Source organism: Oenanthe melanoleuca, linkage group LGE22 (genome assembly GCF_029582105.1).
Source record: "Oenanthe melanoleuca isolate GR-GAL-2019-014 linkage group LGE22, OMel1.0, whole genome shotgun sequence".
In the NCBI taxonomy this organism is placed as follows: Eukaryota; Metazoa; Chordata; class Aves; order Passeriformes; family Muscicapidae; genus Oenanthe; species Oenanthe melanoleuca.
The window spans coordinates 2,065,012-2,087,139 of record NC_079363.1 but is presented as its reverse complement, the minus strand read 5'-3'; the positions used below and the strand labels follow the sequence as shown (position 1 = coordinate 2,087,139).

The window sequence follows — 22,128 nt, the reverse complement described above, 5'->3', positions numbered from 1 at the left end:
CCCATCCCTAATTTTGGGGTGTCCCATCCTTGCACACCCCCATACCTAATTTTAGGGTGCTTCACCCCTGCACCCCACATTCCTAATCCTGGGGTCCCCTATCCCTACACCCCCCCATCCCTAATTTTGGGGTGCTTCACCTCCAATTCGTAATCCTGGGGTCCCATCCCTGCACCGCCCATCTCTAATTTTTGGGTGCTTCACCCCTGCACCCCCAATTCGTAATCCTGGGGTTCCCATCCTTACATCCCCCCATACCTAATTTTGGGGTACCTCACCCCCTGCACCCCCCATCCCTAATCCCGGGGGTTCCTCCTCCTCACTCTCCCTCCATCTCGGGGCGAAATCAACACACTCCTTTTTTTTTTTTTTTTTTTTTTTTTTTTCTCCAGGCTTTTCTTTATTTTCCACTTTTTTTTTTTTTTTTTTTTTTTTTTTTTTTTTTCCATTTTAAATTTTCTTTTAAAAAAAAAAGATGAAGAAGCCGCTTCCCGAGAGGAGGGGGCAGCCCCGCGGGAACCCCCCCCGCCCCCATCGCACCCCAAAACCACCACCTGGCACTTCAGGGGGTTGGGTGGAGGGGGGGCTGCACACCTGGGGGGCTGCACACCTGGGGGGCTGCACACCTGGGGGTCCCCCCACTGCGGTGGGGGGGTCCATGGGGCACCGGAGGGGGGGCTGCAGAATACCGGGGTGGGGCCCCTGCACACGCATGGTACAGGTGTGTCACACGTGTGTGCACGGCCGGGGGGCTGCAGAGACACCAAACCCCCCCCCAGTGTTTGGGGTGGGGGCTGAGCCCCCCCCTCCAGCACCCTGACCGGCCCCAGTGCCGCCTGTGACACCCCAGAGGTGACATCACACGGGGCTGTGCCCCCCACACTGCCAGAGACCCCAGCCCAGCCCCAGGACGGGGGGGGCTCCCTGTCTGCACCCCCCAGCTGCACTGGGGGGTCTCAGTGGGTGGGGGGGCCGGGGCCCCCAGCACCAGTTGTACCCGAGGTGGGGCGTGATGGAGTTTCAGTGGGTGGGGGGGGTCAATGGGCGGGGGTCCAGGATTCCCAGCTCAGGCAGTGCTGCGGTGATGGGGTGTCAGAGGGGGAGGGGGCTGGGACCCCCAGGAACAGGTGCACCCCAGTGGTGGGGTCTCAGTGGGTGGGGGTCCAGGAACAGGTGTACCCCAGTGATGGTTGTCAGTGTGGGGGGGTCCAGGACCCCCAGCACCAGCTCTACCCCAATGCTGCAGTGATGGGATGTCACTGGGGGGCGGGAACTGGGACCCCCAGCACCGGCTCTACCCCAGATGGGGTCCTCAGTGATGGGATGGGTGGGACCCCCAGAACTGGCCGTACCCCACTGTGGCGCAGGGATGGGATGTCACTTTGGGGGGGAACCTTCAACCCCCAGAGCCAACTGAATCCCTGCGATGGGATGGCGTTGGGTGGGGTCCAGGACCCCCAGCACCGGCTGTCCCACAGCCCAGCACAGAGACAACAGGGGGCCGGTGTTGGGGTGACAGCCCCCCACCCTCCACCGCGCTGCGGCGCCGTCAGCCGAAGTAGGGATTGTCGTGCTGGAAGTTGTAGTCGGGACAGACCTTCTGCACCAGCTTGTAGTCGATGCTGAGGAAGGAGATGAAGATGCAGATGACCTTGAAGGGCTTGGCGCACAGCCAGGCGGCGTGGCTCTGCGTGTGCTCCGTGAAGCACACCTTGGACGGGTCGTACAGGCACGGCTTGTTCTTCCGCGCCCGGTTCGTCTTCTCGTACTCCACGTGGCAATTGAGCGCCTTAGCCGGGCGCCCCTCGGGCAGGGTGCTCTGCTGGGGAGGGGGCGGTGGTCGCGGCAGGGCGGGGGGGCCGGGCACCAGCACCTCGAAACCCACCGCCTTGGAGGGGGGCACGATGCTGACCGAGACGTTGCCCAAGCTGGAGGAGTTGTGTCGGAAATAAACGCTGAAGGTGCCGTTGATGTGGTCGACGATTTTCCCCGTCACCAGGAGGCTGAACTTGAGCGTCTTGATGTTGAAGTAGAAGTCGCCCCAACCAAAAATCTTCTTGGTGCGGCTCGATTTGAGGGTGGGCTTGCGGTGGGCGCGGGGGTTCAGCAGCTCCCCGGCCGTCTGGTTCTTCTGCCAGTCCCAGGGGCTCCGGCCGGTGCCCAGCGGGGTCCCCGCGGCCCGGGGCGGCTCCGCCGGGATCAGCCGCCCGGGGTTCAGCACCGGGGGCTTCAGGGTGCCGTAGGGGACATCCTTGAGGAGCCCCGAGGTGCCCATCTCCAGGTACCCCAAGGTCTTGGCGACGTGACCGCCAGCACACACCGTCTGGGGGAGAGAGCAGAGACTGCACGAGCTGTGCCTGTGCCCTTCCTCATCGCTCAGCGTGCATCCTCCTCTTCCTCCTACCTACAGTCCCCTCCGCATCCCTCTGCCTGCACCCTCCTCCTCCTGCCTGTACCCTCCTCCTCCTGCCTGAACCTCCTCATCCTCGCGTCCACACCAGCCCCTTCCCGAGGTTCCCCCCGTCACTGGGATGGACACCAGCAGGCAGAGCCAGATGCCAGCCCTAGCCTGGGAGCCCAACTCTGACGTGTCCCCTGTCCCTCATCCCCCTGCCCACCTGCCCCCCGTGCCCCCATCCCTCATCCTACTGCTCGCGGGGTGCCCGCTGTGCCCTCCTGCCCTGCCAGCTGCTCTGGCACGCGGGATGCTGCTCCAGCAGCCCCGGCCTCGTCAATCACTGTCGCCCTGAGCTGGCAGGTGCTTGGCTGTGGCGGCAGTTTCTGCTCTGGATGACCTGGATCCCGGGGGGAAGGAGGGAGGGGGAGTGGGGAGGGGGCGGTGAGCAGAGGCACCAGCTGGAGGGGCTGGGGGGAGCGTGGGGGGCTCTGCTCTCATGAGGAGTTGAGGCAGGCCCAGGGAATGGCTCCTGTCAGTGCTGGGGGCTCACCCTGCAGAACGGCTCGATGCCATTTCCTGCTTGGGAATGATCCCCATCAGGAATCATGGGGGTCCCATGAGCCCCCCATGCCCCCTCCTCCATGGCCAGGCAGGTCTCAGCGCAGGGTCTCCCTGCAGAGATGGAGCAGCACCTTTGGGGGAGCCCAGACAGGGACCCCCACACTCTCTGCTGAGCCAGGGGCTCCATCGGACCCCCCTGAGCTGTGCCGGGCCGAGCTCCTAAACCTGCTCTGGGAGGAGCCCCGGGCAGGGCACGCAGCCCCGCCACGACTGTGGGAAAGGGATTTGGGGTGTTTCAGCTATCGTGGGGGTGCGCAGTGCAGAGCCGCAGCTCAGCATCCCTCCCTGCACCCCAGCCCGGCCAGCCCCGCGCTCCCCCCGGCTCTCTCCGAGCGCGGCTGCTGCCTTCGCCCTTATCTATATTTCAACGCAGCTTCAAAGCCGGGCGCCTTCGCCAGCCGGAGAGGGGGGGGCAGGACCGGGATGGCAAGATAACAAGGGGAGAGGGAGAGGGGCACCCCCAGCTGAGAGAGCTGCATTTCTGGGAGAGGAGCGGTGTCTGCACCCCAACTCTGCTCCGTCTCTCCATCCGTCCGCCTTGGGACCCCTCACTCCCCGCTGTGGGGAAGCCGAGGGGCACCGGTGACCCCTCAGCTGGGAGCCCCCCAAACCCTTCCGCGCCCACGGTGAGGGGCTGGGAGCTGCAGCCCACGGGGAACACGCACAGCAGCGCATCCTGCTGAGCCCCCACCGCCGGGAAGGATTTCTGGAGGTTTCCAAGCTCTGCGCTGGATTTCCATCTCAGCCAGGGCTGGGAGCCAAGGCCGGTCCCCAGCAGTGCCGCAGGTGCCTGTGCCCTCCTCCCCTGCCTCAGTTTCCCTTTCCATGGGGTGAGGGGGGCGTGATGCGACTGGATTGGGGCAGGCTGGGATGGGAATCGCTGGAGGTGGCAAGGCAGGGAGGAGAGGGAAGGGACAGGGAAGGGACAGGGATGGGACAGGGAAGGGACAGGGATGGGAAGGGAAGGGACAGAGATGGGCAGGCAGTGGGGAGGGGACGCAGTGCGAGCAGAGAACAGACACTGGCAGCACCACTGTGCCCCCGGGGGCGGCGGATCCCCAGGCCAGGCTGGTGCGGGACAGCGCCAGGGGCTGGGGGGCACAGACAGAACAAAAACCCCCCATCCCTGCAGAAACAGAGATGCCCCAGCCCCTGCGGGCGAGGGGCCAGATTGGCAGCGCCCCAACCCTCCAGTCCCTCGGCAGGAGCTGCTGGGGGAGCGGGGGATGAAAGGGAATTGCAGAGCAGGGCAGCGGCTGCGATGCAGCCAGGGCGATCGATTGCGGCACCAGCGCAGCCCGGGAGCGCGGGGGGACCCTCGAGCCGGGGGGTTCGGGGCACGGATGAGCCGGGCCAGGGACGCTTCAGCCTCGCCAGCACCGAGGGGAGCCAAGGTCACCCCCGCCGTGCCCTGGCAGCGCTGTCGGCATTCAGGGCAGGTCCCGTACACCTCGCGTTAAATATTAATGCTCCCGCTGCGCCCTCGGGGTGCCGCCGCACGCACGTGCCCCGAACATTTTGGATATTGTGGGTGCACGGGGGGGGTCCCAGTGCCGGCCCCCTCCCACCCTGCTCGCACCAGGACAGGGCCATGCCTGGCTCTGTGGCGTTACCACGCACAGGCTCCCTGAGATGGTTGTTTTTCACTGTCACATGCACCACTCTATCTACACATCCCTGCTGCTCCCCTCCTCATCCTCACCACGATCCCCACGGCATCGTTCCAGGTTTAGCTGCTCTCAAGCCCCTCGTGTGCCCTTCTGGAGCCGTGTGGGGCTGCTGTGTGTCTGCAGGCTGCGTGTGCCACCCCCCGTGAGTGCAGGGAGCCAGGGAAGGATGCAGGGAGGGCTGGAGGAGCTGCAGAGGGACCGGGAAGGCTCTCGGTGCCGGCATCAATTTGGTTTGTCAGGCCCGGCAGTGATGGCCACTCACATCCCATTTGCTGCTGGGGCCAAGCGCCGGCAGCTGCTCCCCTGAGACCCTCGGTCACCTTGGTGGAGGGAGTGGAGCAGCAGGGGGGGCACAGGGGGCCTGGCCAGTGTGGGCTGGGATGAGCTCCAGCACCCTGAGAGGGGGCTGGGAACTCTGGGGTACAGGCTCAAGGCGGAACAGCACTGGGGGGAAGCAGAGCACCACAACTGCCCCAACAAAGGCCTCATCTCCACCACCAGCCTGTCCCCATCCCAGGCTTGTCACCATCTCTACTGCCAAGCTGCTTCCATTCCTACAGGCCAGCCTGTCCCCATGGCCATCACCCTGTTCCCATTAACACCACCAGCCTGTTCCTGTCCCTATAACCCTGTACCCATTAATGCCACCAGCCTGCTTCTGTCCCTACCACCCTGTTCCCATTAATGCCACCAGCCTCTCCCTGTCCTCATGGCCATCACCCTGTTCCCATTAATGTCACCAGACTGTTCCAGTCCCTACCACCCTGTCCCCATTAATGCCACCAGCCTGTCCCCATCCCTACTGCCAGCCTGTTCCTATCCCCACCCCTGTCCCCAACTCCGTTCCCAGCCTGTTCCCATCCCCACCCCTGTCCCCAGCCCCACTCCCATCCTGTCCCCACCCCTCTGCGGCCCGCTGGCAGCACGGACACTGCTCCACAGCTCGGGGGTGTCCCGCTCTCCCCACGGGCTCAGGGTCAACCCAGCCTCTCCCCTGTCACCCCGACGCCTTCGTTAGCGCCAGGAGATTAATTGGAGGTGGTGAGCGACAATCCCCGCGGGCCCGCTCCCCCCGGCACGCGCAGCCCGGGGCGCCGTGGCATTTCCAAAGGTTAGCAGCAAACAAGGTGCCTCTGACAGCTCCCATTTATCTCCCGGCGCCGCGCGGGTGCTAATGCGGTGCCGCGGTGCCGCGCCGGGCTCCTCGGGGCTGCGGGAGGGACCCAGGCGTGTCCGAGGGCGAGGGAGCGCGCAGAGCTCAGCAGTGGCTCCTCCCGAGTCTCTGGGTGAGCGTGCGCACCCATGGGTGCCGCAGGTGTGTGCCCAGGCCGCCTGTGCGCCCGAGTATCGCACGGAACGGCAGCGGGTGCTCCCGAGCACACGCGGCTGGGCGCGCACAAACAGCTCCACGCGTGCTGCGAGCACGTCTGTGTGCGCACACGCACGGTGACACTCGCGCGGTGACACCCGCATACACGGAGCTCGGTGCTCGGTGGGGCTGCGCGTCCCGGGTGACGCGTTCCGTGCTCCCTGTGCGCCCGCCCCCGTCCCCAGCGCCAGCCTGTCCCCATCTCTACCGTGTGTGCCCGCCCCCATCCCCACTGCCAGCCTGTCCCCATCCCCACTGCCAGTCTGTCCCCATCCCCACTGCCAGTCTGTCCCCATCTCTATTGCCAGTTCTGTCCCCATCCCCAGCCTGTCCCCATCCCTAAACCCAGCCTATCCCCATCCCTAAACCCAGCCTATCCCCATCCCCACTGCCAGTCTGTCCCCATCAACACCGCCAGTCTGTCCCCATCCCCACTGCCAGTCTGTCCCCATCCCTACACCCAGTCTGTCCCCATCCCCACACTCAGCCTGTCCCCATCAATGCCACCATCCCTAACAAATTGTCCCCACCCTCACTGCCAGGCTGACCCCGTCCCTGCAGCCAGCCTATCCCAATCCCTACCCCCACCTGTCCCCAGCCCCACTGCCAGTTTGTTCCTATCCCCATGGCTGTCCCCACCCCTACCAGGCAGGCAGGGCATGGCCGTGCTGCTCTCCATCCTGGGGAGGGCTTGGTGCCAGGGCGAAGGACTGGGGACACTGGGGAGGTGACACCTGGCCCCTCCCCGGCACGGCTGCAGTTGAGGATGCTGGCAAGGAATCAAGGGCAAAAGGACAGGTGAAGAGGTGACACACGGTGACAAGTCAGGACACACCCATGCATGGCCACGTGCACAGTCACAGCGATGGCTGGATGGATCCTGCCTGGAGAGGGGCTCAGCAGGATCACCCCAAGGCTTCTCTGCCCCTTCCTCTGTCCCTTCTGTGCTGCCTGTCCCTGTCCTAAGCTTGTCCCCATCTCTACTGCCAATCTGATCCCATTCCAGCCCCTGTCCCCATGGCCAGTCTGTCTCCCCTACCACCACCCTGTCCCCATTAACACCACCACCCTGTCCCCATTAACACCACCACCCTGTCCCCATTAACACCACCAGCCTGTTCCTATCCCTATGACCACCCTGATCCCATTAACACCATCAGTCTGCTCCTGTCCCTACCACCACCCTGTTCTCATTAACACCACCAGCCTGTTCCCATTCCCATCCCCACCACTGTCCTCAACCCCATTTCCATCCTGTCCCACCCTGTGCAGCCACAACCCCTGACAGGACGGTGGGCAGGTGAGCACAACACCCCCTGCACCACGATGGGCACCTCCAACACCAGGACGGGCACCCCAGCACCGGGAAGGGGTACCCCAACACTGAGCCAGGCACTCCCAGTACCGGAATGAGCACCCCCAGTACCGTGATGGGCACCCCCAGTACCGTGATGGGCACCCCCAACATTGGGGTGGGCACCCCCAGCATCAGGACAGGTGAATCTGACACCAGCACCTCCTCAGCCAGAGGAGAGCCTGGATGAGCTCACCAAAGCCCAAAATTCACCAAATCCAAACAAATCCACCAAACCCGCCCTCGGGTCCTTCCAGCCGTGTGCTCCTGCTGGGGTCCCGCCCCGGGTGACACTGAGCGCTGCGTGCCCCGAGGCTGCTGTCACCTCGAGCAGAACCACGACCTGCACGGGGCTGGGGGATCAGCTTTGGATCAGCTGTGCCTTCACCCCCAAACAGACACCTCGCTCCTCGCCGAGAGAAAAAAAATATGCAAATGCTGCAGCTTTATTAACGCGCTCGGCACGCGCTGGCTAATAAATATTTCATAGCCCGAGTAGGACTTTTTTTCTCCCTCCTCCTTCTTTCTTTCGTTTTGGTTTCTTTTCCCTGTCACTCGTTTCCTGCCTTTTCTTTCCTCAGCCGTTGTTTTATTTATTTATTACTTTTAAGGGTTTCACGGTGAGGCAGGAGCTGGGAGGTGGCTGGGGGGGGAGAAGCCGGGAAAAATGTACATCCCGAGTCTCTCCCCCCACGGGTGAAAAAGGAAAGTGCTGTTAAGAGCAAAGGAAAAAATATAATAGAAAGGAGGAGACGGCAGCAGGCAAAGGATTCGGGGCTTGTGTGACTCATTGGGCTGGAGGAGAAAAGGGAATGAATGGGAAAACAGGAGATAAACGGAACAGGAGGGGGAGAGGGGGTGCGGGTGGGTGGGCAGCAGCCAGCAGAGAGGGGACAGGGGGTGGCGGGGGACAGGGACATGTGGCTGCTGGGCATTTGTCACCCAGCAGCTCCCAGAGGCCAACAGGCCTGGAACTGCCTCGATTGACTTGTGGGGGCCGCTGGGGTGGTGGCACCCCCAGTCACACTGCGAAGGGCACGTGGGGACACGGGCGGGTCACGGGGATGGGGTGTGGGGACAAGAAGTGCAGCCAGCGGGGTGCCAGGTGTCACCCCCACATCTCCAGTGCCCCCCAGGACTGTCCCTCCCCGGCCCTGCCTCAGTTTCCCCCCAGCAGAACACGCTGTGGGTTTCTCTATCCCTCCTCCAGCTCTTTAGCAGGTGAGGCAGACAAGCAGCAGCTTCCCCACGAGTCCCCCCAAAACAGGGGGACCCCAGGCCCTCAGCAACACAACCCCCACCTTCTGCCCGGCTGCTCCCCCCCCAGGCACCCCCACCACCCCCCCGCCTCACCATTTCACTTTATTATTGCAATAAATGTAGCCATAAAAGTGGCAGGTATTGGCGCGCACAGAGATCGCTGCTCCTGAGCTATGGAAATGTAATTTCGAGTGTGCCCGGGAAATTTTATAAGATCGTATCAGGCGGGATCATAAATCGCATTTTCAGCCCCCCCCCACCCCTCCCCGCGCCCCCTCCCCCCCCCCCGGGTGAGACAGGGCCAGTGCGAAGGTCACCAGAGAGGGGGGGAATGCCGGGCTGTCCCCTCTGTGCCCCCTCAATCCCCGGGACCCCCACACTGCACATCTCCCCCCACATTCCGGGCGCCAGCTGGGATCTGTTCCCCCCAGGAAGGTGGGGCGGAGGAAAGACACAGATGTCCCCCACCCTCCCGCAGTGGATTTTTATTTAAACCCCCCAAGGGACCCCCAGGAGCGCTGGGGACCCTCAAGGGCATCTCTGGGGTCACAAGGACCATGACCCACCACAGCCGGGCACTGGGTCCCACCAGCAGCAGGGAACAGCCCAGGGTCCCCCGGGACCCTCCTGGTGCCCCCCAGGGCTGGATTCACCCCCATTTCCCCCCATCACCCAGCCCAGGCGCTCGCAGGTGCCAGGTGAGCACTGCTCTGCCTGCTGCACACCCAGAGGGGGGACAACGAGAGGGTCTCCCCCCAGTGTGACACCAGCCCAGCAGCTGGGACGGTCACGGGGGTCACACGGGATCCGCGCACAGCGGGAATTGATTTGGGATTGATTCGCGTCCCTGCTCTGTTCCTCCACAATGACTTTCCTTTTGCAACAGGGAAAAAAAAAAAAAAAAAGCGGGGGGGCTGGAGGGGGGGCACGGGGACGTGATTATTCCTTCAGCAGCAATCCAAGCGGCGGGAGAGGAAGCTTCATCTTTCCTGGGCCATTTACCTCCAGCGCCCGAGCGAAGGCTGAGCCAGGCACCGCGGCGAGGCTGGAGCGCGGCCAGGGCAGGGATGGGGGGCTCCAGCTGCGGGGGTCTCACCCCACGCTTTTGGGGCACCGTGGCTCCCCGAGAGGAGGAGCTGTGGATGCAGAAAGGGCGGGCAAAGTCATTAATCCGGGAGTGTTAATTGGCACGGGTGTGATTAGCGGTGGGGGCTCAGCTGTCGCAGGGGGGGAGCGCCCGCCTCGCCCCCCATCCCGGCTCGGCCACCTCTGCCAGTTCCCAGCGGAAAACTGGCAATTAAAAACAGGAGAGAGCGGGGGGAAAAAAAGCAATAAAACAGGACCCGGCTTGGAGGCAGAGCGGCACCGGGAGGCGCAAGGGTGGGTGGGTCTGGCTGGGGGGCATCCCTGGGTGCGCCCCCTCCCCTGGCACTGCTCCCCCTCCTCGCTGAGGCTGCGCCAGCCACGCTCCAGGCTCCAGCCTTATTGAATCTCCCAGCTTAGGGTGCAAAGGGCACCAGAGGGAAGAGTTATTAAAAAAAGGGAAATGAGTCGCTTGGAAACCTTCTTTCGGAATAACAGTGTGTGTTTGTTTGGCGATAGATTAGCTCAGCCATGCTGAGCACACAGCACCCGCCGCAACGGCGGGCGGCTCGGGGAGCTGCAGGAGCGGCACCGGGGGATGCACGGAGCCCATCCCGGCCCCGCGGGCACCGGAACCGCTGCAGCCAGGCCTGGAGCTCAGCACCCCCCGGGACCCCCGGCCAGATGGGGCAGCAGCACCACCCAAAGCCCAGATCCTCTCCTCTGGCTCCAAATGTGATGCGCTCCTCCGAGCCACGAGCAGGGTAAATTCCCCCTAAAAATGGCAGCTGGGGAGGGGGGAATTGGGGTGTCATTGCATGGAAAGGGCCGGCAGCATCTGCTAAGAGCAAAGGGACAGCTCCTGGGGGACAGCAAGGCGAAGGAAGGGACGGAGTGGGTGAGTTTGGCATCCCGGGCCAGCGGGCTCCGGCTGGCATGGCCACCGGCAGAGCAAGGCAGGATTTTCCTGCGAAGGGTTAATCCAAGGTGGAAAACCTGCCAGCAACACTCAGGTGCTTCACAGACAGCCGCTGTCTCACCTGCCTGTGCCAGAAAGGAGGGAAACCGAGGCACGGGCGCAGCGGGTGGCGGGGGGGGGGCACATTTTGGTAAAGGCAGCAGGGATGGAGCAGGGTGAGGAAAGACACCCCCGTCCCGTCCTGGTGCTGCTGAGGCTTTCAGCCATCCCATTGTGGCTTCATCCCGGTGTTGAGCCTGTTCCAGCCCAATCCAGGGCCGGCATCACCCGTCCCCTCCACTGCTGAAGCTCGCTCAGTGCTGGGTGGGGGTCACCCCCTCACCAGGGCACGGGGCACCCGGGGCCAGGGGTGGCACCTGCGCCTCAGAAACCCCGGGGGGATGCGGGGAGAATCCTCCCAGCAAGGCCGGCTGTGCCCAGCCGAGGGTCCGGGGTGCGACCCTCGAGCCAGGCTAGCCCCACCCGCAGGGACCCCCAGGATTGAACAGAAAATAATGGAATGCAGAGAAATAACGCAGGAGGCCGGGAGAGGGGGAGGGGGGTGTCACTCGCAATCAGAGGTGGGCTCGTCCCCCCGCCTGCTCCGGCACAGCAGAGCTCGGGGAGCAGCAGCCACGCAGGGTGGAGGGAAGGGAGGGGGCGTCTGCACCCCCACAGTGGGAACAGCGCAGTTTGTCCATCCCGGCACGGGTGGGACGCACCGGTGTCACCCAGCAGGGCACGGGAGGTGACAGCCGGGGGGTGACAAGTGACAAGGCTGTCACTGCCCCCAGTGCTTCCAGTCCTGGTGGGCTGCGGCACTGGGAGCCCCAGTCCAAGCCAGGGGACCCCCCCACCCATCCAGCTGCCTCCTGACCCCCAAAAAGATTCCGGGAAAGTTTCTCCCCAGCAGGCCCGAGGAGCCGAGGGGCAGGAACGGCTCCGTCACCCTTCCCTGGCACCCGGGGGGCGCAGGGGGGGCACACCCCGGCCCCCCCCGTGCCCTGCCAGTGGGGGGGGGGTCCTGGACCCCCAGCGCAGAGTGGGGGGGGGGCTCAGGGCATCTCCCGGGGTTATCCCCGTGCTGGAGGCTCCCGCACCCTCATGCCCACCCCCTGCCACGTCCGTGCCCCCCAGCTCTGAGCCCCCCGTGCCCCCCCTCAGCACCGCCGCCTGCGTGGGCGGAGGGGGGACCGGGGCAGCGCCCTGCTCCGGATTTCATCAAAACAAACCCATTTGTCTTGAAGCAGCTCCAGCACCGACAGATGCTCTGCAATGGACGGACACGGGGAGGGGGGGGTCACGCCGAGCCACCCCCACACGCGGGCACGCGTCTCCCCCTCCCCACGCAGGGAGCAGCGGTGCCACGCAGAGACAAGTTGCAGGAGCCTTTGCCTTGGGGGGGTCGGGTGGTGCGGGGCGGGGGGGGGGGGGGGTCCCTGATGTGCATCCAATTCCCGAGAGGGAATTGACTCGTTTGATTTTATTCATGAAACACAGAAAGTAAAAATGGAGTGTCAGGAAATCAGATCTGCTGGGTGATGAGCCCGGCCCCCCCCGGCTGGGCTGGGGGGGGGCTCCATCCCCCCCCACCCGACCACCACGGCGCTGGAATCAGCTGCAGCCCCCCGAGGGGCTCCAAAGGAGGTGGCGGGGGGGGGACACGCGGGGGTGAGCGGCCTTGGGAAGCTTTCAGTATCTGGGACTGGGGGACATTGTGGGGGGGTCTCTGCGGCTGCAGCCGCTCCTCAGCTCCCACAAACAGGCGAAGGGGGGAACAGGCAAAGCCCCCCCGACCCCCAGGCCTGTCCCGTGGGGCGAGACCCCCAAGGCTGGGGGGCAGTCGGTGAGATGGGAATGGGGTGGGTGGGAGAAGCCCCCCCGGCAGGGCTGAGCCCCCCCCGGCAGGGCTGAGGCCGAACAGAGTCGGGTCAGGAACGAGGCGTCGCCTCTGCAGGTGGTTTTGGGGCTCACGCCCTTGGCAGAACCAGGGAGCACCTGGGGCCCCCCCAGTCCTGCGTGGGCCCCCCCCTCGCTCCCGACATCGCCACCGTGGGGAAATCACCCCGCTCCCCCTCCCCAGGTGTGCTGCAGGTGCGGGGTGCGGGACAAGGGCTCCCCGACCCCCCCCGATCCCCCCCCCCCCGGGGGGCTCCTCAAGCAGAGGGTCCAACCGACCCCCCCCACCCACGCGTGGCCGCCCCCCACGCTCACGCGCGGCTCCGTCTCGCTGCCCCCCCCTGCACCTGCCAGACGGCGCCTCCCGCGCTCTGCAGCCGGGATTGGGGAGGGGGAACGGGACCCCCCGAGGCTCCCCCCGACACCACAACTCCGCCCGAGCTCCGGGACAGCCCCGTGTCCCTCCAACTCGGGGGAGGGGCAGGACCCCCCCTGCAACTCTCCCCTTCACCCCCCCCTCCTCGACACCCCCCCAATCATCCGTGCGCTCATTCCAGACTGCCAGAGCCCCCCAGTGCACGACCCCCGTCAGGACCCCACTCCCCCTCCCCTGGATTTGTCTTACGCCCCCAAATGATCCTGGAAATGCGCCCCCACCCCCGGTAATCGCCCCCCCGGCCGGTAACGGCGCAGCCCCGCACGGCCCCCGGGCGGGGGTCGCGGATGCCCCCCCGTACCTGCAGCAGCAGCAGCCCGGGCCCGAGCAGGGGCAGCCGGTGGCGGAGCATCGCGGGGCTCCGGGAGCGGCGGCGGCGGCGGCGGCGAGGGGCGGCGGGAAGAAAGTTGGAGACTTGCGGGGCCGGGCGGCGCCTGGGCGGCCCCGCCAATCCCGGCCGGCGGGGGGGCACCGGGGGGGCGGCTCCGGGGGCTCCGGGACCCCGCACGGCTCCGGCACAGAGCGGGGCGAGGGGCGCGGGGAGAGCCCCGCACCTCGGGGTGCCCCCGGTTCTGTCCCCCCCGAATCTCGGGGTGCCCCCGGTTCTGTCCCCCCCTCATCTCGGGGTGCCCCCGGTTCTGCCCCCTCCCCATCGCTGCCCCCCCCTCCGCCTTCTCCATCAACCCGAGCTGTTCCTGGTCCGACCCCTCCCAACTTCCCTCGCACCCCGGGGTATCCCCAGATGTGCCCCCCACCTCTTCTCCATCACCTCGGGTCCTGCCCCACCTGCTCCCCAGCAGCGGGGGTGCCCCCGGTCCTGCCCCCCACCCCCCTTTCCTGCAGACCCCCACGCCCGGGGACATCCCTGTCCTGCCCGGGACCCCGCGTCCCCCAGACCCGCTCCTGCTCCATCCCCCCGCTCCCCCAGATGCTCCCGGGCTTGCCCCCCCTCTTCCCGCGCCCCCCGGGATGCTCCCGGTCCTGCAGCCCCCTCCCCATCTCCCGCACCCCCCACACCCCGCTGGAGGCACCGGGGGGACACCGACAGTGCTGGGGAGGGCAGAGGGTCCCCCCTGCTTGGCCCCCCAAAACTTCAGCAGGAAAGGTCTGGGGGAGCCCCCAGACCCTGCCACACGCGAGGGGGTCCCTCTTGTCCTGCACCCCCCCCCGCGTCGGGCTGGACACGCCACCTGCGTCACCTGCACGGCCACATGTGTGTGCACATGGACACGCGTGTGCTCATCCCCCAGCGCGGTGCCGGGGGGTGCTCACCCCCCCCGGGGGGTTTTCATCACCCACCCCCCAGCACAGCCCCCTCCACCCCCCATCAATTTATCCTGATTCTTATTATTGCTGTTATTTCTCTGATTATCCCGGGAAGCTGCCGGCGGGGACTTGGAATCGGCGGGGCTGGAGAAATTCGGGGGGGGGGGGGGAACCTGGGGGTACTTGGGGGGTCTGGGGGCACGCGGGGGTGTTGGGGGCACGCGGGGGGGGCACTGCAGAAGCGCGTGGACATGCAGGGATGGAATGGTGAAAGGTAACGAGGAAATGGGAAAAGGGAGAGGAACGAGGGAGACGGAGCCGGGGAGGAGAGAGGAGAGAGCGGAGCCGCGGGGAGCGGAGCGTCCGGAGCTGCTGGAATGGGGGGGGTCCCAACCAGCCCCGGGGGGGGCACACGGCCCCTCCTGCCCGGGCTCCGCAGCCGGAGGAGCTTTAGGGACAATCCTCCAGCCGCTCTCCCAGCGCTGCCGGTGGGTGTGAGACCCCAGAGCCCCCCGCTCCTCCCTGGCCCCCACTGCAGGAGCCTCCGCACCCCTCTGCCCCCAGCGCTGCTCCCCCCGCTGCCACATTCACCCTGCAGGGGCTGTGGGGGCATCCAGACCCCTCGGGACTTTCCCCCACATCGCCAAGAAAACTCCCCGAGTGGGTCCCGGGCTCTGAGAGGGGTTGGGGGGCTCTGGAAAAGCCCCCCCACCTTAACAGCCCACGGACAGAGATGGGAGGGACAGAAGCAGGCGGGGGGAGGGTGAGGATGAATGGGGAAGAGAGTGAAAAATAGAAAATATTGAAGGAAAAAGATAAAAAGGGTTTGGTGAGGAGGGGGGCCGGGGGGGGGCGGTGGGGGAGAGGGGAAAGGGAGGAGAAACCTCGGGAGGAGATTTAAGGACCGATAAGTGAACAAAGAGCCGCTATTGAAATAGATCTGAGGCCGCCGGCGCCCGGCGCGGGGCTGGGGGGGCTCAAAGGCAGCGGCTGCGGGGGGTGCTGATGGTGGGGGTGGGGGGCGAGGGGCGACCCTCTCTGCTGAGCCACCAGGACCTGGGGGGTCCCTGGGGGTCCCTCACACGCCACCCGGCACGTGGCCGATGCCACGAAGGCTCGACGCCCTGAGGGTTCGATGTCACGAGTGGGTCTGAGCCCCCCAGCCCCGCAGCACGAGCCCCCCCGGGGCGGCCACGAGTCCCTGCCGGGGTCCTGGCCCTGGTCCCTGCCCTGGATGTGGGGGGGGTCCCAGCTGAGCCCCCCACCCGCAGCACCCGGTGCTGTGGCTGTGGCAGGGCGGGAGGATCGAGGGATGGCTCGGAGGGGACACGGAGTGGGGGGCACGGGGGGGGACACGGGGGGTAGATGAGAGTGACACGCTAGAGGGGGAACGGGAAGATGGGAGGGACATGGGGGGACATGGGGGACACAATGAGGGGACATGGGGGATACTCAGGGTGGGATTATGGGGGGGAGTCCATGGGGGCGTACAGGTGGGACACACGGGGACAATGGGGGGACACGGAGGTGTCACACGGGGGATACGGGGGGGTTACACGGGGGGACATGGGGGGGCCACGGGGATGCGCGCGCTGCCCCCCCCCCCGTTCTCGATGGCGGTGTCGCCACCTGGTGGCGGCTCCTGGGACTGCGGGCAGCGCCGGTGCCGGTTCCCCGTTCCGGTTCCCCGTTCCGAATTCCCGTTTCTGGTTCCCTGTTCCTGGTTCCCCGTTCCCCATTCCCCTTTCTCCATTCCCATTCCCCGTTCCCATTCCTGGTTCCCGGTTCCCCTTTCCCCATTCACCGTCCCCATTCCCGTTTCCCGTTCCCAGTTACTGGTTCCCAGTTCCCCGCTTCCGTTTCTGGTTCCCCGTTCCTCGTTTCCCGTTCCTCTTTCCCTATTCCCATTCCCTTAAACCATTCCCATTCCCATCCCCATTCCTATTCCCCGTTCCCCATTCCCATTCCCGTCCCCATTCCCCTTCCCCATTCCCATTCCCCATTCCCGTTCCCGGTTCCCTGTTCCCAGTTCCCCATTCCCGTTCCCGTTCCCATTCCCGGTGCCCCCCTCACCCCAGCCGCGCCCCCCCCCCGTGCCGTGCACTGGAACAAGAGCTCCTGCTGGGATTCTCTCTCCTTCAGCAGCCCCCCCCGTGCCCCCCCCGAGCCCCCTCCTCTCCACACCCCAAAAACCCCCGACCTCCCCTTCTCACCCCCAGGGCCAGGATTGGCACCTCTGGGCTTCGGGGGCATCGTTCCAACCAGCAGCCTGCACTTCAGTTTTTAAAAATTTTATTTATAACAATATCTGTTTTGTTTAGTTGTAAAGTAATCCAGCAAAAATTATTAAAACATTTCCCCCCAATAAAAGGATGGGGTTCCCCCCCCCCGCCCCCCCCACATGCGTTTATTTATTTCTACTATAAAAGCTAGGTCATTTCCAGGGGTTTTTTTGTGGTTTTTTTTTTTTTTTCTTTTTCCTGTTAAAAAATGTGCATGTTGGAGAGCGGGCAGGTGAGAGGCCGGGGTGGGGAGGGGGCTGAGGGGCTGGGGACCCCCCCACACCGCAGTGGGGCTGGGGGCTTCATCCTGGCCCCTGTAACAGTCGGGCAAAAAAATGGGGGAAGGAGAGGCAGAGAGAGGGAGGGGAAAATGGGGAGGGAGGGGAAAATGAGGGGGAAAAACGGGAGGGGAATGGGGGGCTGGGGGGGATTGCAGAGACCAAGCTGCAGGAGAAGGGGAGAGCAGCAGATTTGGGTGGGGGATGGAAATGGGGTCCCTGGGGAGGGGAGCTGCTGAACTGGGGGGTTTTTGGGAACATGTGGGACCCCACTCTGCCTCCCCCCGACCTGTGCCCCCCCTGAGCAGTGACCCCAGGTCTCCCACCAGCCCCAGCCCCACTGTGCTCACCCCAGTGCCAGCCTCTCCTGGGGGGTGGGAGGGGGTGAGAAGGGACAGGGAAAGGAAAAAGGAGGTGGGGGGGCCCAAATGTAAAGAGATTTAAAATAAACCAAAGCCGGGTCTGGCAATGAAGACACCGAGACCTGGGACCGGGGTGGGGAGGGGGGGGAATATACAGGTAATAATACTGCTCACATAGAAAAGTAATAATCCTTCATTTGTACATTTATACAGCGGCCCGTGGCCCCCTCCCCGCGGCCCGGGGGGGGCCCGCAGCCCCTCGCCCCCCCTACGCCAGGGGATCTGCCAGCTCGTCGTCTCCCCTCGCCAGCAGCTCCCGCTTCTCGTCCGTGCTGGCCAGCGAGTTGCGGCTGTTGTGGGCGCCCATGTAGAGCGTGGCGTAAACCGGGTTGGTGAAGTTGGTGGGCTGCAGAGGGAGGGGAGAGGGTGGGAGGGGGCTCGGAGAGGTCACGCCCCCCGCCCTGAGCAGGAGCTGCCGTGCCCAGGGGTGTTCCCCACCCTGGGGGGACTCGGGGAGAGCCACCCCCCAGCCCTGAGCTCCTCAGGGTGGGACAGCCACAAAGCCTCTGTCGTCCCTTGGAGCCCCCAGACCCAAAATCTCTGTGACTGCTCAGAACCCCCCAGCCCCAAAACCTCTGTGACCCCTCAGAACCCCCAGCCCTAAAACCTGTGACCTCTGAGTTTCCCCAGCCCCAAAACCTCTGTGATCTCTCAGAACCCCCCAGCTCCAAGACCTTTCTGACCACTCAGAACCCCCCAGCCCCAAAACCTTTGTCACCCCTTGGAGTCCCCCAGCTACAAAATCTGTGACCTCTCAGAACCCCCCAGCCCCAAAATCCTTCTGACCACTCAGAGTCCCCCAGCCCCAAAACCTCTATGACCCCTCAGAGCCCCCCAGCCCCAATTTGTGACCCCTCAGAGCCCCCCCAGCCCCAAAACCTTTGCAATTCCTCAGAAACCTCCAAGCCCTGAAGCCTTTGCAGCCCCTTGGAGTTTCCCCCTTTCTCCCACCCCAAAGCCTTTGGAGCCTCCCCTTGGAGCATCCCCACCTCCAAAACCTTTGTGAATCTTTGGAGTCTCCCCCAGCCCCAAAACCTCCAGCCCCAAAGCTTTGTGAACCTTCAGAGTTTCCCCCCAGCCCCAAAACCTTTCTCACTCCTTGGAGATTCCTTAGTCCCAAAAAGTTTGCAAACCCTTGGAGCCCACCCAGCCTCAAAAGCTTTGTGATCCCTCAAACCTTTGCAACCTCTTGAGCTCTGAAGCCTTAGAGACCCTCAGAGCCCCCCAGGATTGGTGCACACAGAGCCCTGACAGCCACAGCAATGTCCCCCCACCCCAGCACGTGTCCCCCCTGCTCCTCCCACTTTGGGCAGGACCCACAGCCCCTCACCTTGTCAGGGTCCAGGGCAAAGTCAGCGTCCAGCAGCTCCCCCACGTCGTCATCGGGCTCCCCCTCGTACATTTTGTAGGTGGGATTCCCAATTTCCACGTTCATGGCACCGTTGGTCATCCTCTGGTGCTGGAAGCCCTTGGCACTGAGGTGGGGGAGGCAGAGGGTCAGTGGCAGTGCCACCCCTGGCTGTCCCCCACCCTCCTGAACCCTCCGTGCCACCAGACTGACCCTTTGATTCTCCACTTGTACCACACAAAAGCCACCACGGTGAGGAGGATGAGCAGCAGCAGGATGGGGATGACGATGGAAGCTGTTCCTGTGGGAGGAAGGCACGGGGACAGTCAGAGCCTGGGGCAGGGAGGGGGGGACAGTGCTCATGTGTCCCCCCTTCCAGCACAGAACGGGGTTCAGGAGTCACACAGGGGCAGCCCTGGACCACCAACAAACCCCTGGGTGTGGTGTGGGATGGAAAGAGGGGTCCCAATCCCCCAAACCCCCCAAGTGTGGTGTGGGATGGCAAGAGGGGTCCCCATTCCCCAAAATCCCCTGGTGTGGTGTGACATGGAAAGAGGGGTCTCAATCCCCCAAACCCCCCAGGTGTGGTGTGGAAAGGGGGGGTCACACACTGCCCTGGACCACCAACAAATGGAAAAGGGAGGGTCACACACTGCCCCAGATCACCAACACACCCCCTGGTGTCGTGTGACATGGAAAGAGGGGTCCCAACCCCCCAAACCCCTCGGGTGTGACATGGAGAGGGGGTCCCACACTGGCATGGAAAGGGGGGTCACACACTTATTGTCTGACATGGAAGGGGGGGTCACACACTGGCATGGAAGGGGGGGTCCCAATCCCCCAAACCCCTTGGGTGTGGCATGGAAAGGGGAGCACACACTGGCATGGAAAGGGGGGTCACACACTTGTGGTGTGACATGGAAGGGGGGGGTCACACACTGCCCCTGGATCACCAACAAACCCCCCCAGGTGTGGTGTGGCATGGAAAGAGGGGTCCCAATCCCCAAAACCCCCTGGTGTGACATGGAAGGGGGATGTCACACACTTGTGGTGTGACATGGAAGGGGGATGTCACACACTTGTGGTGTGACATGGAAGGGGGTCCCACACTGGCATGGAAAGGGGGGTCACACACTTATTGTCTGACATGGAAGTGGGGGTCACACACTGGCATGGAAGGGGGGGGTCCCAATCCCCCAAACCCCTTGGGTGTGACATGGAGAGGGGGTCCCACACTGGCATGGAAATGGGGGTCACACACTGGCATGGATGGGGGTCACACACTTGTGGTGTGACATGGAAGGGGGGGTCACACACTGCCCCTGGATCACCAACAAACCCCCCCAGGTGTGGTGTGGCATGGAAAGAGGGGTCCCAATCCCCAAAACCCCCTGGTGTGACATGGAAGGGGGGTCACACACTTATTGTATGACATGGATGGGGGTCACACACTTGTGGTGTGACATCGAAGGGGGTCACACACTGGCACGGAAGGGGGGTCCCAATCCCCCAAACCCCTTGGGTGTGGCATGGAAAGGGGTCCCACACTGGCATGGGTGGGGGTCACACACTTGTGGTGTGACATGGAAGGGGGTCCCACACTGGCATGGAAGGGGGTCACACCCCCCCACTTACGGCTGCTCTGCTGCTCGCCCACCATGAACTCCTCGCAGCGCGTCCCCGTCACCCCCGAGGGACACCTGGGGGCAGGGAGAGCAGGGGGTTAGAGGGCAGGGCCATGCAGGGAGGGAGGGAGGGACAGCTGGGCACAGACCTGGGGTCAGCGGGGTGGGGACACACAGATGGGGTGTGTCAGTGACGTCTGGGGGGGCGCACACCCCCCCTGCCCCCCCTCCCTCGCCCCCCAGCCCCCTCCTCTCTTACAGGCACTGGGGCAGCTGGGTCTTGTCGCTGATGGAGCAGGTCCCGCCGTGCAGGCAGTAATTGTCACAGGTCAGGCAGCTCGGGGCTATCTTCCCATCAGGGCAGCTGGGGGGCACAGAGGGTCAGTGCCATGGGGACCCCCGGGTGTTCTGTGTCCCCCCACCCCTCAGGACTCAGCTGAGATGGGATTTGGGGACACTGAGACACCTCCACCTCCTCCTCCCAGATCCCCTGGATTTATCTGCCCTGAATTACCCACCCAGCTGTGTCTGATCCCGGTTTTCTCTGGGGTCCCTGTGCCCACCACCCCCTTTTCCTCCCTCCAGCTCGACATTCCCAGCACCTACATGCAGGAGACCTCCCCGCTCTGCTTGTTGATGCTGCACTTGCCCTCCTGGCACCGGGAGCACTTGTTCTCCTGGCACTGGGCACCCTGGAACTGGGGGGGGCAGCGGCACTGCTTGGCACCGCTGGCTGACATCTGGCACACGCCCTCGTTCTCGCAGTAATCGAAGCACTGCCCTGGGGGGCACATGGGGGTCAGGGTGGGCAGCCCCCAAACTGCCCCTCCAGTCCCCCATGGGGCACCACCCTGCCCCACACAGCACCCCATCAAAGAGGGGGAGCTGAAAATCCAATCCCACGGGTGCTGTTCGCAGGGATTGCCCCAAAACAGAGGAACATGGGACCCCCCCCAACCCCTGATTGTCCCCACAGCATCTTCCAAAAGAGGGTTGGGAGCCCAACCCTCTGGCACTGTCCCCAGAGGTCTCCCCCCACACATCCCCAGATGAGGGACAACCACCCTTTGACCCCCATTTCTGTCCCCAGGTGAGTGTCACCCCCATTTCTGACCCCCACTGCTGTCTCCAGGTGAGTGATACCCACCCTTTGACCCCCATTTCTGTCCCTAGGTGAGGGACACCCCCATTTCTGACCCCCACTGCTGTCCCCCATGCCCAGGTGAGTGTCACCCCCATTTCTGACCCCCACTGCTGTCCCCAGGTGAGTGTCACCCCCATTTCTGACCCCACTGCTGTCCCCCATGCCCAGGTGAGTGTCACCCCCATTTCTGACCCCCACTGCTGTCCCCAGGTGAGTGTCACCCCCATTTCTGACCCCACTGCTGTCCCCCATGCCCAGGTGAGTGTCACCCCCATTTCTGACCCCCACTGATGTCCCCAGGTGAGTGTCACCCCCATTTCTGACCCCCACCGCTGTCCCCCATGCCCAGGTGAGTGTCACCCCCATTTCTGACCCCCACTGCTGTCCCCAGGTGAGTGTCACCCCCATTTCTGACCCCACTGCTGTCCCCCATGCCCAGGTGAGTGTCACCCCCATTTCTGACCCCCACTGCTGTCCCCCATGCCCAGGTGAGTGTCACCCCCATTTCTGACCCCCACTGCTGTCCCCAGGTGAGTGTCACCCCCATTTCTGACCCTCACTGCTGTCCCCCATGCCCAGGTGAGTGTCACCCCCATTTCTGTCCCCAGGTGAGTGACACCCCCATTTCTGACCCCCACTGCTGTCCCCCCCATCCCCAGGTGAGTGACACCCACCCTTTGACCCCCATTGCTGTCCCCAGGTGAGTGTCACCCCC

The 22,128-nt window shown here is 64.5% G+C and overlaps 2 protein-coding genes across 8 annotated transcripts in view; both read right to left on the bottom strand.

Moving 5' to 3' along the window:
• Nucleotides 1–183: 183 nt before the first annotated feature.
• Nucleotides 184–13,428, bottom strand: NXPH4 (neurexophilin 4). The gene is made up of 2 exons (XM_056515017.1): nucleotides 13,350–13,428; nucleotides 184–2,323 (listed from the first exon to the last, which is right to left on the bottom strand). Exons 1-2 carry the CDS (start codon nucleotides 13,398–13,400, stop codon nucleotides 1,550–1,552), a joined length of 825 nt encoding a protein of 274 aa, XP_056370992.1. The 5' UTR covers nucleotides 13,401–13,428; the 3' UTR covers nucleotides 184–1,549.
• Nucleotides 13,429–17,411: 3,983 nt separating this feature from the next.
• LRP1 (LDL receptor related protein 1) overlaps nucleotides 17,412–22,128 on the bottom strand; it is a 90,422-nt gene continuing 85,705 nt past the window's right edge. For all 7 annotated transcript variants that reach the window (XM_056514918.1, XM_056514920.1, XM_056514919.1 and 4 more), the window contains 6 exons: nucleotides 20,876–21,050; nucleotides 20,529–20,633; nucleotides 20,280–20,344; nucleotides 18,858–18,945; nucleotides 18,627–18,771; nucleotides 17,412–17,642 (listed from right to left, as the gene is read on the bottom strand). In XM_056514918.1, coding sequence (XP_056370893.1) covers nucleotides 17,505–17,642; nucleotides 18,627–18,771; nucleotides 18,858–18,945; nucleotides 20,280–20,344; nucleotides 20,529–20,633; nucleotides 20,876–21,050 — 716 coding nt within the window. In that variant the 3' untranslated portion in view covers nucleotides 17,412–17,504. The remainder of the gene's footprint in view (nucleotides 17,643–18,626; nucleotides 18,772–18,857; nucleotides 18,946–20,279; nucleotides 20,345–20,528; nucleotides 20,634–20,875; nucleotides 21,051–22,128) is intronic.

Bases quoted from the DNA above. Each gene is read 5' to 3' on its own strand.
- NXPH4 (XM_056515017.1), bottom strand. From the start codon at position 13,400: ATGCTCCGCCACCGGCTGCCCCTGCTCGGGCCCGGGCTGCTGCTGCTG. The intron at 2,324-13,349 runs GTACGGGGGGGC...TCTCTCCCCCAG, and splicing joins CCGGGCTGCTGCTGCTGCAG to ACGGTGTGTGCTGGCGGTCA.